A 16048-nucleotide genomic window follows, 5' to 3' on the forward strand; every position below is an offset into this window, starting at 1 on the left:
ATATCATACCAACAAAGAACAAATGTGTATTTTTAAGTTAGACAGATAAACAAGGACATGTTTGTTTATTTGTTTGAGTAAAGAGAGCGTACGGCTGCATGACGACACCCCAAACGTCATCACTAAGCACAAAAGCTAAATCTATAACCACAGAAATGATCCATCTCTCGAAGTTTGTTCACACATCACACTCTTGTTCCAGGAATCCAGTGTAAACACCGCAATTTCACTAAAATATTCAACAGAGTAGCCTAAAAACACGCAAAACAGACCAGTACGTCACATTCAACGCAAGATTCTTGTGCGTCATCGGACGCTGAAGGCAATGACTACTTTCGTTTTTCTGTTTCCCCCATTGCTTCCGTTGTTCTGGGGAAGCGGGTAAGGGGAAGTCACTCAAGAAAACAATTATATCCAGGCACTTTTGATGACCCGTTCAAAACAAAAAAGGGGCGAAATTCGGACTTCTGGCACGTCTCAAGTTGACGACAATCACGGCGAATGTAAAACAGCCGACCGAAATCGTAGATCTAGGAACCCGATGTTCCTTTCGCGCATCACGGCTTTTGAAGTATTGAATAAACGACGAAAAGCAAAAAGAATTAACCAGCTATGGTGATTCTACTGAAAAATAATATAATAGTGTTTTCTGAAACACCTAGTCCGTGACGACACGACTGACGCACAAGTGATCCGAATTGTTCGTTTATTTGCAAACAAATAAACCGATTTCTTGAGCAAGTTAACCTTTCTCGATGACAAATAGCATAGGATCAAAGCACACGTAAAAAAAAACACCCAAAAATACTAAATTTTGGACATTCTTGGAAGTTTGCATTGGTGTGCTCAAAATGACACTCCAGCAATCACTAAAAAACTAACATTTTTGGCACAAAATTTACAAACTCAAGATTGTAAAGCTGACATGGGGTCTGAAACTGCTAATGCAGGTTCTACATCCTATATTTGACATGTGTATAAGTTTTGGAGGAATAAAAATACTAATGCGTCACATTTTATGCACACTAATGTGAGATGTGTGTGTTTTTCCCCACATTTTGGCAATGGCTCATAATACTCATATAAAAGTGTACCAAAAATGAATTGATTATAAAATTAAAATTCGTAACTTTTTAGTTTATTGAAGGATTTCAAAAATTCAAAAAGTACCATGCTCGGTGAAGATCAGGGTTGATGATTTTTTTTTTTTAAAGTAAAAATTTTAAAAATCGATTTTTTTATTTAAATCAAGATTTTCTTACTTAAATCGGATTTTTTTTTTTTTTTTTTTTTTTTTTTTTAAATGTCGACACAGTTTGGGATTTTTGGTGGCTAAAAGTAAGTTCTTTTAGTGCAAAATGCATTGTCTTTATTTTAACTAATGATTAATTTAAGCAACTGCAATTTTAGAAAGCCTTAATCTGCTAGATCTATATCAGTGAATTATGGCTACAGACAAAAAATGAAGAAAATGTCAGTCTAAAAGGAAAGGGGGGGGGGGGGGGGGGGGTAATTATGCGTAGATAAACTTGCATTTTTATTACAGTGTGTGTGTGTGCGCGCGCTTGTGTTTGTCTAAAAAGAAAAAGAAAATGCTAATTTCAATTGTTATGAAAAAAAAGTAAATTGAATAGATCTGCAGTATTATTTTACTACTTACAGTGACAAGGGGGAAAGCAGACTTTTAAGCATGATTATTTTAGTCTACTAAACCGTATATCATCTGTTGTATAAAACCAAGGAAAGGAATTCTGAATGTTTAAAGATGTAAAAACAGAATACTTTTTTAAAAAGTGATTTAAATCACTGAGTTTTATTTTTAAAATCAAGTTGATTTAAATTTTTTTTAATCGACCTGATTTAAATCAACCCAACCCTGGTTTTCAATTATGAAAAAAAAGCAAATTGAGAACTGTATTATTTTACAGTGACAGGGAGGAAAGCAGACTTTTAAGCATGATTATATTAGTCTACTAACCTTATATTGTTTAATAAAACCAAGGAAAGGAATGCTGAATGTTTAAATATATGTAAAAACTGTAAACTGAATACATTTTTTTGAAAAGTGATTTAAATCACTGATTTTTATTTAAAAAATCAAGTTGATTAAAATATTAAAAAATCAACTGATTTAAATCAACCCAGCTCTGATTTTGTGGGGAAAAAAGTAATTTGAATCTGTATTATTTTACGGTGAAAGGGGGGAAAGCAGACTTTTAAGCATGAATATATTAGTCTACTAAACCTTATATCTGTTTTATGAAACCAAGGAAAGGAATTCTGAATGTTGAAATGTGTAAAAACTGAATAAAAATAAATATTTTAAAAAAGCGATTTAAATCACTGATTTTTATTTTAAAAATCAAGTTGATTTAAATTTTAAAAATCAGCTGATTTAAATCAACTTGATTTAAATCAACCCAACCCTGGTGAAGATATAGCTACAAAATGCACCTAGATCTAGATCTATTTGCAAACACTTTCTGACAAAAAAAAGATTTTTCGTGGTCATTGCTAAATTTACAATACACAGGCAATGGAAAGAGATTTGCGATGAGCTGGGAATTGCTGGTTTAAGTATCATTCTTATCAATTATATTAAAAAATGAACATTCTCCAGGCCCTATCTCTATGTCATAATTATAATCATAATAATTTATTATAAGGCCGGCACTATTTCTCTGAACGTTCGGGAAAATAAAGCTAGGCACTATTTCTCCGAATACTCTGAAATCACATCCTTTCCCGCAAATTTCGGATATTATATAAAGTATAGGCCTACCAAAGATTGTTCGTATACAATATGGTTCAATCGGTCCAAAAAATGTCCGCAGTAAATATTTATAATATAAAGAGATGCTACAGTTCCAAACAGTTTTTCGCTAAGGATATGACGTGTTTCCTATTAAGGGTGCTGCTCTTAAACTTAATGTGTTGTGTTCACTCGTGTGCTGTCTAGATCTAGATCTACGGAGGGTTATTGATATCGACACATAGAACTAGCTTCTGCGTTTGACCGTCGCGGCTGCGACCAATCAATCGTGGCTCGATTTTTGGGCATTTTTTGGTCGGGGAATATAAGTCAAATTTTTTTTTTAAAGAAAAAAAAGAAAGAAAGAAATCGAACCTTTTTACTTTTGAAAGAAAGTTCACTTAGCTTCACTTAGTCTCTTTCTCAAGTCACGTTGATTTGTTGAATACGTTACAGTTACTTTTATTTTTCCCTCTTTGACTCTTTGTGGTGTTTTATTTTGTTAGTGTGTAATTTTTTTTCTTGTAATTTTTCTGATGTGTTGTTTTTCTATCAATTTTTTTTTGTTGGGGAAAGGGGGGGGGCATAGTGTAACATCATTTAATTTGATGTTTCTACTTTCATTAGATTTTAAATATAGTCAAACCTGTGTAAGACGGACACCCATTGTCAAGGAGAAAAGTGTCCATATAAGACAGGTGACCGTCTTAGGCAGGACTGATCAAGATGAAGAAAATGACCCCTTCCCATCTGAGGTCCCAATCGAAAGTAGCCCCATTGTTGCTGTTTTTGTTGTTAGTGGTGGTGGTTTGTATTTTGTTTGTAATTTTTATTTTGTTGCTGATTTTGCACAAGGGTGACAATAAAACGAAATGTATCAGACGAGGAAGACCGAGTGCAATGTTAAAACACATGGGTTGCCACCACTACGAGAACGAGCGAAGCTTCTGTCACAAGTTCATGTTGACATCCTATTGTTACTTTGTTACAGACTGGGTAAACAGTGACCACTCATCTCACTTACAATTTGTGTATGAGTTCTGGGCGGGGCTTATGGGTTATGAGGGATCACATGCTTACCTCACCAGTAGCTGGAAATAATTGGTACCTATTGGTCAACGGTGGGAGGGGCCTACGCAACTGTGATCGGTTGGAGGGACTACCTAACAAAAACGACAGGTGATTGAATTATGACGGCTCGCCTACAACGCCAGGGGCCAATGCACAATTTATGACAAAACGTAATGGAGTCACTAAGGTGGCCGTCTAAGACAGGTATTATTGCTTAGTGTGATAGGGGTTGTGTGTTAAAATATGGTGGCCGCGGCCGCGTTGGACAGGTGCCCGTTTTACACAGTTAAATTATATAGAAAAAACGCAAGGGGGGAAATGGAAAGTGGCCGTTTGTACAGGTGGCCGTCTTATAGAGGTGGCCGTCTGGGCAGGTTTGACTGTATATACATTTATATATATAAATTTAAATGTTTTATGTTAGAGCGTACATTCCACCAAAACCGATTACATGTACTGACAGTGGCAGGCCCCTTAATGTGTGTGATTCCATAATTTACATGTAATATCCTGTACTTTTTAAAAAATGTACGCACTTTTAGGGTTAAAACAGGCAATCTTCTTCGGACAGGTTGACACACACCCTTATTTGTTAATTTTTGTGGTTATTTATGGGCTATTTGACTAATTTTGATTTGATTCTGTTCTGAAACCTTTCTTTTTCACGTTTTTACACTCATCTAAAAATCTCTAGACCAGCTCTTGAAAATTGAAATAGATATATAGACCCAAAAATTTGCTCCTGTGTGTGTGTGTGTGTGTGTGTGTGTGTGTGTGTGTGTGTGTGTGTGTGTGTGTATGCATGTGCGTGTGTGAGTGTGTCTGTGATTGGTAGTAAGTGTGTAAGTGGAGAGTGAGGAGTGTGTGTGTGCTTTTCGGGCTTTATTTCAGCCTTTATTCAGTAACAGTTCAAAGTATTCAAAAATAGAAACACATGATCCATTCACTCCAGTGCTCATGAGTCATTCCTCTCTTTCAGTTTCACTCATTCATTCAATTCCTGTGTTCTCTCCCGCGGCTCATCCCCGTCCTCATGACTTTCACACCCCACCCCCTCCCTCCAGGCAACCACAAAGAAAATCTCACTCTTTCCCTTGCACCCTGCGAACCATGGACAATAATATAGGCAAAACACTGCCTTAGCCACATTCCTTTCGTTTGTGAGCTGTGGACCAGGTCTGGGGGGTCGGTGTCGTCGTCTTGTAGTTGCTGTCGCCTGTGGATACACTCGTAAATTCTTCCTTTTCACCCGCTCTGCCACTCACACTGTCTCTCCATCCACAACTCAGCTCGTCATACGTTCAAAAGTTGCCCACTGATCATGTTTAGTTAGTGTGTGTATAAGTTTGTGTGTGTACATGTGCATGATGGTGGTGGGTGTGCGGTGGGTGTTACTGAAGGTTGTATGTAGGCGGGCTTGCCATGCGGTGTTCCTTCCCAGACCAGAGGCAGAATGAAAGTTGGCGCCGAACTCTCGCAATAAATAGGCAAAAAATCCGAGACCGGAAGCCGGAAACCGTTCGGAGAAATAAAGATCGGCACTATTTCTCCGAACGTTCGGAGAAATATTCACTTCGTTATTATAATGCCATGACAAACAAACCGAATGAAAAAGTAAGGCGTGGGCATGGCACAAACCAATGCAACTGACAGTGCCCCTCAAAAGCAAACGCGTAGTTTTCAAGGCTGCACATCGGACGATTGGTTTGTGTTTGAGAACCCATCCCCAATGGGCACTGGGCACTGGGGTAGGCCTATTATTCTGGGTATCAAGAAAGAAAGTGCCAGTGCCTGAAGGTGAAATCTGACTGTGTAACCTAGATTCGGAAGGACTTCCGTAATGAACGACCACCCCATCAAACACAATAAAGAAGAGGCCTAGACCTAACCCTAACCCTAACCCTACCCGTACCCCCTACCCTACCCTTACCCCTACCCCTATCCCAAGCCCTCAATTCTGCTCTGTCTCATAGTGGTCGTTCGTTACGGAAGGAAGTCCTCCCCTAGATTCTATTATTAGGCACTTCAGTGAAATTTCCAAACTTCTCCAAGGGCACTAATATTAGGACTATAGGAAAGCCTGGCTTTCTGTTTTCAGAGCTTTTTAAATTTTTGTGCTATTTTTGTTAGTTCAGAAGCAGCGACCATTTTTGTAAATCTATTTTTGCCCTGATTTGTCCAAAATTTTGCACTGCGTTTTGTGCCACCAAACTTCCAAATTTTGCTTCATAGGTCATAATATCGTTAATAATAGTTGTATCGTAACCATTGAGGTATCATTTTGTTTGTTGTTATATGTAGAATCAATATATAAAAAATAAAAGTCAAGTACATTAAGAGAAAAAGTCTATTTACCGTTTAATTACGTCATAATCGTGACGTCGGGAGTCCATGCCTATTATCCAAATAAAGAAACCGGCACACTTTCCATAATAATGGTCCGATTTTCAAAAGAAAAACATCACTCATTTTGTTTTAAAGAGTTCTTTAACTTGCTATTGGGAGTAACTGATTAAAATTGAAAGCAGTTTCAATGTTACATGCATAACTCAAACAGGAGGTTGGCGGGTGCTCTGGGGTGTGGTTTGCTCCTTTTCCCCTATTAACAATCAATCGTCCTACTCTGTCCTCGTTCTTTTCTGTGTATGTTACTCTCTTGTAACACCTCTAATCTTTGGGGCTTATATGACCTATCTGTGTTTCAAGTGCCGTTAAACCCAATCTAAAACTAAACTAAAAAAAAGCATAACACAGACTTGGAGAATATGAAAAAAATTCAACGAGTATGGTATAAAGCGGGAAATCACCATAGAATATGATCATTACTGAGGGTCATCAAATACCGATATATGCACCATGCAATGGCTCATACCCCGAAGAACAGCGACATCACTTCTATGATCAACTGAGTGACCTTTTAAACACAGTGGATGACAAAGATAATGTGACAATCATCTGGGACTTAAACGGCAGAGTGGAAACAAGGAAGACGGTGGGAGAGATACATGAGGCCACACAGTGACAGAGAAACAGATAAAAACAGCAATGGAGAAATGCTATTACAGTTTTGCGCAAAACATGACCTCGTCATATCAAATACTCTCTTCCAACACAAAAGGAGTCAAGTTAAAACTTGGTACAAATCAAATGGAATGACCTAAAGATAGCATCACAAATTGATTTTATTCGGGCCAAAAGATCGAAACTGAGAAAAATCAGAGACTCAAGAGTGATTCCCATCTATATCACAGACACTGACCACAGACCAGTCATCAAGACTATTGACACACCAAGCAGGGAAAGGCCAGAAGCAAAGAAACGACGCGAAGTCGTAAATCTCAGAAATATAAATGACAATACCAAAGATAAGATACACCTGAACGTTTGAAAGATGTATTTCACAAATTTCCCAAACAACCGGGAGACATTGAAGAAGAATGGAGCCACTTCAAAGCATGTGTGAACAGAGCATTAAAAGAAGAGTGCGGCACCAGGAAAACAAGAGAGTAGAAAAAGAAAACAACTACATGTATATGGTGGAATGACTATGAGAAGGAAGCCATACAGCTGAAGAAAAAAGCATTCAAAAAGTGGCAGAAATCAAAGACAGGAAGATTACATCCTATACAGAAAGGAACACCGCTAAACATCAAGGGTAGTTAAAGAAGCTAAGAACAGATCCTGGACAGTATACAGAGAACAGCTGGTGACAAAACGTAAAGAAGAACCTTGAGAGTTTTAGTTTTACAAGAGAGTTAAAAAAGCATGAGGATGCGGGAAGAACCATTCAACCCAACTGAAATAGTCAATGATGAGAACGGAAAACCTATTTTCAGACAGCCAAAGATTAAGGAAAGATGGAAACGCTATTTCCAAGAGCTGCTGAATCCTACAGCAGAAACAACAGCAAACAGCTTCTCATCGACAGAAACCACTCCAGAACCTTCACTACTGCTGAGTGAAACCCAACATGTTTTAAAGAATAGCCCCACAAACAAAGCGATTGGCGTTAAAAACATCACAGCAGAAGAGATCAAACTATACGGCCACATCGGAGAACTCGGGTTATGGAAGATATTTCACCTGGCCTGGACGACAAAAACAACACAGAGCCTACAGAGGAATATCCCTTCTCAGCCATGTGGATAAAACGTTTGCCAAGATACTGAAAATGAGAATGAGACCAATTGTAGAGACTCAACTCAATGAATCCTAGTTTGGCTTCAGAAAAGGCAGGGGCTGTACTGACGCTTTTTTGCATTCGGACAGTTCTGTGAGACTGACTAACATTGGACATGACAAGACCTCAATATCGTCTTCGTGGACCACTAAAAGGCATTCGACAGGGTACATAGATGTCAACTTTGGGAAGTCTTAGAGGTTTTAGTAGAGGTTTTACTGCACTGGCAACTGCATAAGGTCAAATGAGCACCAAGGGGTGGGTGTCAACAGAGAAGTCCTTACGTGGACTTCTCTGCTCACCTCTCTAGCTTCAACAGCACAAAGTCTGCTTCGACTGTCAAGGCACACCGGATACAGCGGGTCACAAGAGCGTGACAAACATACAAAAGAAGTAGAGGAAAATGACAATAGTAAGCATTGGGAAAGAAAAAGCCGCAGTTCCCTGTTGTAGTTCAGGCACAGTTATGAGCATGGCATTGTTCGATCAGCCCTTTTACAATTCTACTGGGCATTAGAACGAGAAATGTCGCCTCTTTGGAGATGGCCTAAAGATACTTCAGTCAGTGGCACCGCCCCGGCGGGTAGTCTTAGAGGAATATGGTGTAAAAGGACAATTGCTGGAGAACATCATGGCACTTTATAAAAACAGCCTGTGTGCCGTAAGGTCAACAGAAGGACTATCGGACTGGTTCCCCATCAGGTCTGGGGTGAGACAAGGGTGTGTTCTCTCTCCGCTTCTCTTCATCACTTAAATGGATAAGATCACGAAAGAGGCAAATTACAACATCAATGAACTGAATGAGCTTCTATTTGCTGATGACCAGAGTACATTAAACACAGATGAAGAGGAATTACAAAAAACACCACAAAATTAATTAATGAGGAATGTAAACACCTAAACATGAAAATCTCTATTTCAAAAACAGAAGTTCTGAAGGCTAGAATAAAAACAGGGAGACGGAACACAACTCCAACAAGTAGAGGAATTTAAATATTTGGGAAGCATCTTCACACTAGATGGGCGTATGGACAAAGAAAAAAAAACAAGAACTATGAAGGCAAATGCAGTGACCTACCAGCTGGCACCCCTTCTCAGTCACAAGAACAGCTCAACTGAAGTAAAATCCTAGCTCATCAATAGAATCTTCATACCAACATTAACATGCCAGTGCCAAACACGGTCTCTAAACAAGGCATGAGAAAGAAAAATCGATGCACGCGAAATTAGGTGTCTCCGCAAAACCCCCAACGTCACCAGAGGAGACCGCATAAGGAACGAGACCATACGTCTACTAGTCGTAAATTTATTAGAGCGTCAAAGAGTCAAAAGGTTCGGACATCTAACCTGAATGCCCCAAAACAACTAGCAGCTAAAGCTTACAACACCCGCGAATCTGGCTTTAAATCAAGAGGAAGACCAAGAAAGACCTGACTGGATGGGGTTAAAAAGGTCCTGGAACAATATAACTAATTAACATTCTATCACAAACGCCGAAACCTGCACCTCCCCTCGACATCTTAAGGATACCAGAGGAAGGAAAAGGTAAAGTAAAGTAAGAACTGAGGAGCAAAAGTGCTCACTTTGTTACAACTGGCATCTTTCTTCAAGGTTGTTTCGTCAATGGAAAAGAGTAATTAGGCTTACACTGCTAATTTACCGTGAGTCGTGGAAAGATGACGGCACACACACGAACACACACACACACACATACACACACAATACATACATACACACACACACCGAGAGAGAGAGAGAGAGAGAGAGAGAGAGAGAGAGAGAGAGTACATAGCATTTTTCGTTCTTGTTCATGCGACAGAAAAGAAAGAAAATGTGTATCGGTACTAGTTACAATAGACCTAAGAAACTTTATCAAAGAGCAAATAATTGCATCAGATACTTTAATAGTCAATTTAATTTTGACTGCCTGTGCTAACAACACGAGTCCGGACTCTCATACTACTAGATCTAGGCCCTACACAATCCGCAATGAAGAAAGGCTTTCGGCAGGGTAAAAAAGGAGGGGGGGGGAGCTCAGTGAAAAGGAAATACTTTGGTCTAAAAAGTCTCATTTTCTTAATACCATCGAATGAACTAAGGCACAGTGTAAGGTCAGTTATTATAAAACATCATAAAAATTGATTAACTTTTTAAACTGAAGTTTAAAAATCTCTCAGCGATGCATTTCCTTGTCTTGTACATTTCAAACAATGAGGAGAGGGAGCCAAAAGCTCAAGGCGAAAATGCGTGACGTCACGACTCTGCGCAATGTCACGGTGGAAGGGTTCAGCTAGGTTTTCGCGGATTTGGTTGATAAAAGGGTAAGACTACACTAGCCAAGGTAAGACTTCTACGATAACCATTTAAACGTTTTCTGGAAGAACAAAGAATGGTTTACCAACAAGGGTAGATCTAGAATCTAGTTTGAAAAAAATATGACAGTAAAATTTATCAAAAATCAATGGTTAAAAATTGTCTGTTTTTCAACTTTAAATATCTCAAGACTCATTAGTCGCACATCGACCTGGAAAAACCCGTTTTGAAGGTCATCCAAAGGTCTTTGAAGACATGTATCGGACTTGAATGACAGTCCCCTAAATTTAAAAAAAATATGTGCAGTTTGAACCCACTGTCTCAACGAGACGTCATGTCCGGAAACAAAACTCAATGGGACTTTCTGAAGCCAAATCACGCTATCTATAGTGAGCGCGTTCAGTGAAGAAAGTGGCTATTCTCACCCGCCCGGAAGTTCTCGCAAGATCTACTCCTCCCCTCTTCTCTCTCTCTCTGTCTCTTTCTGAATACTGTCTATCGGTGTGGACGATCAAATTGACCAAAACAAAGTTAAAAAATGATGTTAAAACACAAAAGTAAATTAATTTGGTTGTCTACAAAGATGCTACGGCTATTTAACTTTTCGAATCGAGCCGAACTACGCGGGTCGCCATTTTGTTTTGTTCTCTCTCTCACTCACTCTCTCTCTCTCCCCTGCCCACAGACAAAATTGTACGCTTTTAGTAGGCTACAAGTACAGTTGTAATGGAACGTTTGTTCACAGCACAGAATTCTACAATTTTTCTCTTATCACAGTGTAGAATTCTGTGGTTTAGGGTGAACGCAAAATTTGTTGACACGCGCACCGGGTGAGAATAGCCTTCACAAGACCCGCCTGCACTATTCTCAGAGGTGGCCTGCCTTCAGTGAAAGTGCCTACTATTATATTCACCTGCTTCAAAGTCAACTGAGACATTATTCACATTGATTATTGTGTCGTCCAGAATCTCAGAGGCAACAGTAAGCCCATTACCGAACCAAAATGAAAGGCCAAGAGATCAAATTGTTGGTGAATTCACACAATACGTTACGAAACGCAAGTTCCTGAGCTCGTTCAGTGTTTAGTGCTCTGACTGAGTGCTCAAGTTCAAGCGTAAAGCAAATGGTAGACCTGCGTTATTCAACAGCAACAGCAGTTAAAAATTAACATTCTCAACTTCGGACTTGGAAATCGACTGAAAGCCAAGCCTATAATAATAATAATAATAATACAAACTATATTACCAGAGAGTTTGATATTACCTAGCCGTAACGGCGAACACAAAATTATCATTGTAATATTTAGGCCTCTGCTCTTTTGTGCCCCCCCCCAACCTCTCTTTTGGAAGTGAGGATGGCTTCCTCAATATTGTCTTGCTTGCCAGATATCTGATGTCCATTGGGTTTCTCCATGGACCATACGTAATGGTGGCTACTTTTCTTTTTATTAGGGCCTACTTGTATTATTTTATAGGTTTCTTAGTAACTTCCCTCAGGCTCGTGTGTACCCCTCACATCCCTCCACAAAATAGCTACTACCTCAGCTTATATATGAGTCTTAGAACAAAGTAACCTGTTACAATGCAAATATGCCATATCTTATTCATTTGTGAATAAGGGGGTATATATAAAGAGGGGGTGGGGTGGGGGAGTGAGAGAAAAAGGGGGTGGGTGGGGGAGAAGGAGAGAGTAAGTAAGTTTATAGTTTGGTAAAAAATTAGTGGAGTAACTTATCCTCAAATATATTTTTCAATGGGTGGATCAATGCCATCCATGGGCCTATATATTTGCACAGCAGTTAGTTTCAATAATTATTTGTCTTAATATTTTTCACTGGATTAAAAGACTTTTAATCATAAATTTATTCAAAACACTATAAATCTCCGTCATGCACAAAATGGGATTGTTCACAGCTCTTCCCGCTTCTAACACACAATTTGCATACGCATCTCATGGCCTACGTCACAACTCACAACTCACCAATGACACTTATTTTATTAGCAAAACTCGTTACAAGAAATTGATTTTTTTATAGTAAACATTATTCCGCACTAAAGGTTATCAAGTCAAAACATGTGTTCAATAAAGATAGCGTCACGGTTTAGACCCAGAAAAATGACGAACACTCCCTTGGGTTTTTTATTAGTAGTAAGGATTTTTTTAGAATACAGCTATAGCTGGTGTTTACAAAAAATATTGGTCTGTTAAGACAAATTTGTACACGTCTCTGTTCAAAAGCTGGAGAATCTGTGTTTGATAGTTTAGAAAATATTTGGCAAAAAGTTGCGCTACGAAATTTTGATCGAGCTACAGTTAGTTTATTCAGTGCTTTAGGCCATTGGCCCCACGTCACATCAAATAAAACAATTTGTTAAATAAAATTTCCACAATGAAAAAATACAGACGGCACATTATCTCTTATTATGCTTCAAACACTGCATATTTCTGTCACTAGGCCGGGTCAAGGTGGGAGGAATTAATTCCTTTTGATGGGCAAAATTCGAACAAAGGTTAAGTGAAATTCATCTTCATTTGAGAAGGAGAGAGAAGGGGCAGAGGGAGGGAGAGAGAGAGGGAGAGAGGGAAAGAGAGAGAGAGAGAGAGAGAGAGAGAGAGAGAGAGAAGAGAGAGAGTGAGAGAGTGAGAGAGTGAGAGAGAGACAGACAGACAGACAGACAGACAGACAGACAGACAGACAGACAGACAGACAGACTGTTTGCAATTATCAATTTAGTGCTAGGAATAAATGAAACAGGAAGGCAGAAATTATAACAGATAAAAATGTAAAGAAGTAGGACCTACCAGTGACGACCTCAACCACCCCCTGAGAGAGAAAGATAGAGAGAAAGCCAGAGAAGGAAAGAAAGAGAGAGAGAGGGGGGAGGGAGAGAGAGAGAGAGAGAGAGAGAGAGAGAGAGAGAGAGAGGGGAGGGAGAGGAAGGGGTGGAGTGTAGTGAGAGGAAGAGGGGTATTGAGAGGAAACGGAGGAAGGGGGGAATGAGATATATATATATATATAGATAGATAGAGAGAGAGAGAGAGAGAGAGAGAGAGAGAGAGAGAGAGAGAGAGACAGACAGACAGACAGACAGACAGACAGACAGACAGACAGACAGACAGACAGACAGACAGACAGACAGACAGACAGACAGACAGACAGACAGACAGACAGACAGACAGACAGACAGACAGACAGACAGACAGACGGAGTGAGAGAGAGAAATGCGTGATCAACGCTCGAAGGCTATAATTATAGAATGAACGGAAACAGGAAGAGAAAAAAAAACCCCACCTTAATTGACGCTCTCCAACCACCTGCAGAAAATCTTGTATCTCAAAGGCAATAAAAGTACTAAATTCCAAATTGTTTTTGCTTTTCATTCTTCTTTATTTTAAGAAAAACAGTTGAAAGTATTTGAATGCACGGCATCAGGCATCGTGGTATCAATAAAAAGTTAGAAAACAGTCACATATGGCATAGGCCTACAGGCTAAAATCTCCAGAGCATCGCGAAAGTCCATAATGGTCACATAATCCTTTTCCCCATTTTATGAACTTGATGCCCAGCTGAATTCAAAAAGGTGGATTCTGACGTGGGTTTCACTTAATCAGCGACTGCTCTCGAAGAAACTGACATGCAAAATAAATAAGAGTAGGCCTATGAAAAAAGAACAGAAACCACATGGTTATCTTTTTTTAAAAGTCCATTTACTTAAATCAACTCCTCAAGTTTAATCTAGGCTAACGCAATAATAATACTCTTTCCAAACAATCCTGAAGGGGAAAAAACCAATACACATGCATATCAAAGTAGACATGAGTTCAAATAATATAATATCAATGGCCCAGAAGCATGTTATTCCAACGTGATTTTCTTAGGGCATTTGATATATCTCTTTTGCTGCGTCGATTTACCAGCACTGTCATGGTCACATTGTGAACAATAGGCCTAGCCTTTATGATTATATAGCCTATAGGTATTTGTACTATTATCAGACTGATGAGCGTTTCAGATCACAGGAATCCGTATTGCGAAAGTGCTTTCCATTTTAAAGGTTAGAATCTAGAGTCTTGCAAAAGTTGATGCAAAGGTTGAACTTTGACGCTTTTACGACGTTTCGTCATCTCCAGCCAAAAATCCACACATGCAATAAATTGGACAAAAATCCTGGACAGCACACAGAGCGCAAATTTCCTCAAAGACTGGTGCTTTGATGCTACTTTGGCATGACATGGGATATGGCAGAGGGAGAGCTTGCATTCCTGAGTCAGATGTCGGCAAGGCATCTTGAGTCTCATCTGACCCATCCATGTATTCACAAAAGCAGTAAATCGGACAGAAATCACTTCCAGCGCACAGTGCACAAATTTCCTTGTATACTGGTTTGTTGGTGTTGCTTTGACAAGACAAAGGGAAAGGCAAAGGGAGAGCTTGCCATTGTTCGTCAGGTTTTTGAATAGACGTCTGCAAGCCATGTCGCATCTCATCTGATTCAATCATATTATTGTTCGTAATGCAATTGCAATAGATCGGACAAGCATTATAGTTACCAGCACACATCACACAGATAAGCCTGCAGATATCTGCGAGGAATGGATTATAGACGATTTGATATGACCACGGAGGGGGCACAGCGCGTTTATCCACTCCTCTATCAGACCAGCCAGAAGCCGCCGGTAAAGACACCACGGAACTTAAGGTCAACGCCAAGCAGGACAAGGTCATCAGCTGAGTTACACCCATTTTCTGGAGCATTCTGGCGAAAAAATGAAAGAAAATAAACTATACCGTAATAATAAATATTGTGTTTTTCAATGAATGTTTATTCTGGGATTTTTTAATTATTTCTTTTTAATATTAAAATTTTTTTGAACATGAGCACCGAAACGAGTTCGCAAACTAAATCCAGTGCTTTTCTGCCGCTGTCAACTCACAAAACGTGTACAACAAACAAAATAGGGTGCCTATAGATGCTATCAATTATCTTCATCAGCGTTTACTCCATTCCTCCCCTTTTCGTGTCTTCTGCACAAACGCAGCACACACCCCTAGGAAGGAGTTCCGCAGAGGGCCGGCCGACCAACAAGGCACAAAAGGGGGATATTTTCAGAGGGGTATACCCTAACTCTAACCCTAACCCTCAACCCTAACCCTAACCCTCAACCCTCAACCCTAACCCTAATCCTAACCCTAATCCTAACCCTAACCCTAACCCTAACCCTCAACCCTAATCCTAACCCTAACCCTAAACCCTCAACCCAAACCTCAACCCTCAACCCCAACCCCAACCCCAACCTCAACCCCAACCCCAACCCTAACCCTTGTATAGTTTGCTCAGTGGACCATGTCACGGTAAGTGCCAGCCCTCAGCGGAACTCCTCCCCACCCTTTTACCGGATTTTAGATCTTCCAAGAGTGCCTCTTTTAAGTTAAAACATTTTTTAAAAGGAAGAACTTCCTCGCATATAATGTACATATGTAAAGCAAGACCCACGAAAGAGCCAGGGGTGTTTTAATGAGAGTTATTACCAGAGATGTCCACCTTTTTGTATTCGGCTGGGTATCAATAAATGATTAAAAGATATATTTTTTACGAAGGGGGTGGGGGTGGTGAGAAGGGGTTTTAAAACTTATGTGACGCTTTGTGTTTCCATTAACTCAGATCATTCAGGGAGCAAACTTCGACCTGACCCATCAGGATCTGTCGATGTTTTTTTGTTTGTTTGTTGTT

General features: G+C 39.5%; 1 protein-coding gene across 1 annotated transcript in view; it reads right to left on the reverse strand.

Annotated features, from left to right (window-relative positions):
• Nucleotides 1–11470, reverse strand: part of LOC101851173 (LYR motif-containing protein 2) — a 20565-nt gene extending 9095 nt beyond the window's left edge. The window contains exon 1 of the mRNA XM_005091135.3: nt 11230–11470. Within this exon, the coding sequence (XP_005091192.1) occupies nt 11230–11253 (24 nt within the window). The 5' untranslated portion in view covers nt 11254–11470. The remainder of the gene's footprint in view (nt 1–11229) is intronic.
• Between the last annotated feature and the right edge of the window lie 4578 nt (nt 11471–16048).

Source organism: Aplysia californica, unplaced genomic scaffold (assembly GCF_000002075.1).
Source record: "Aplysia californica isolate F4 #8 unplaced genomic scaffold, AplCal3.0 scaffold00026, whole genome shotgun sequence".
Lineage (NCBI taxonomy): Eukaryota > Metazoa > Mollusca > Gastropoda > Aplysiida > Aplysiidae > Aplysia > Aplysia californica.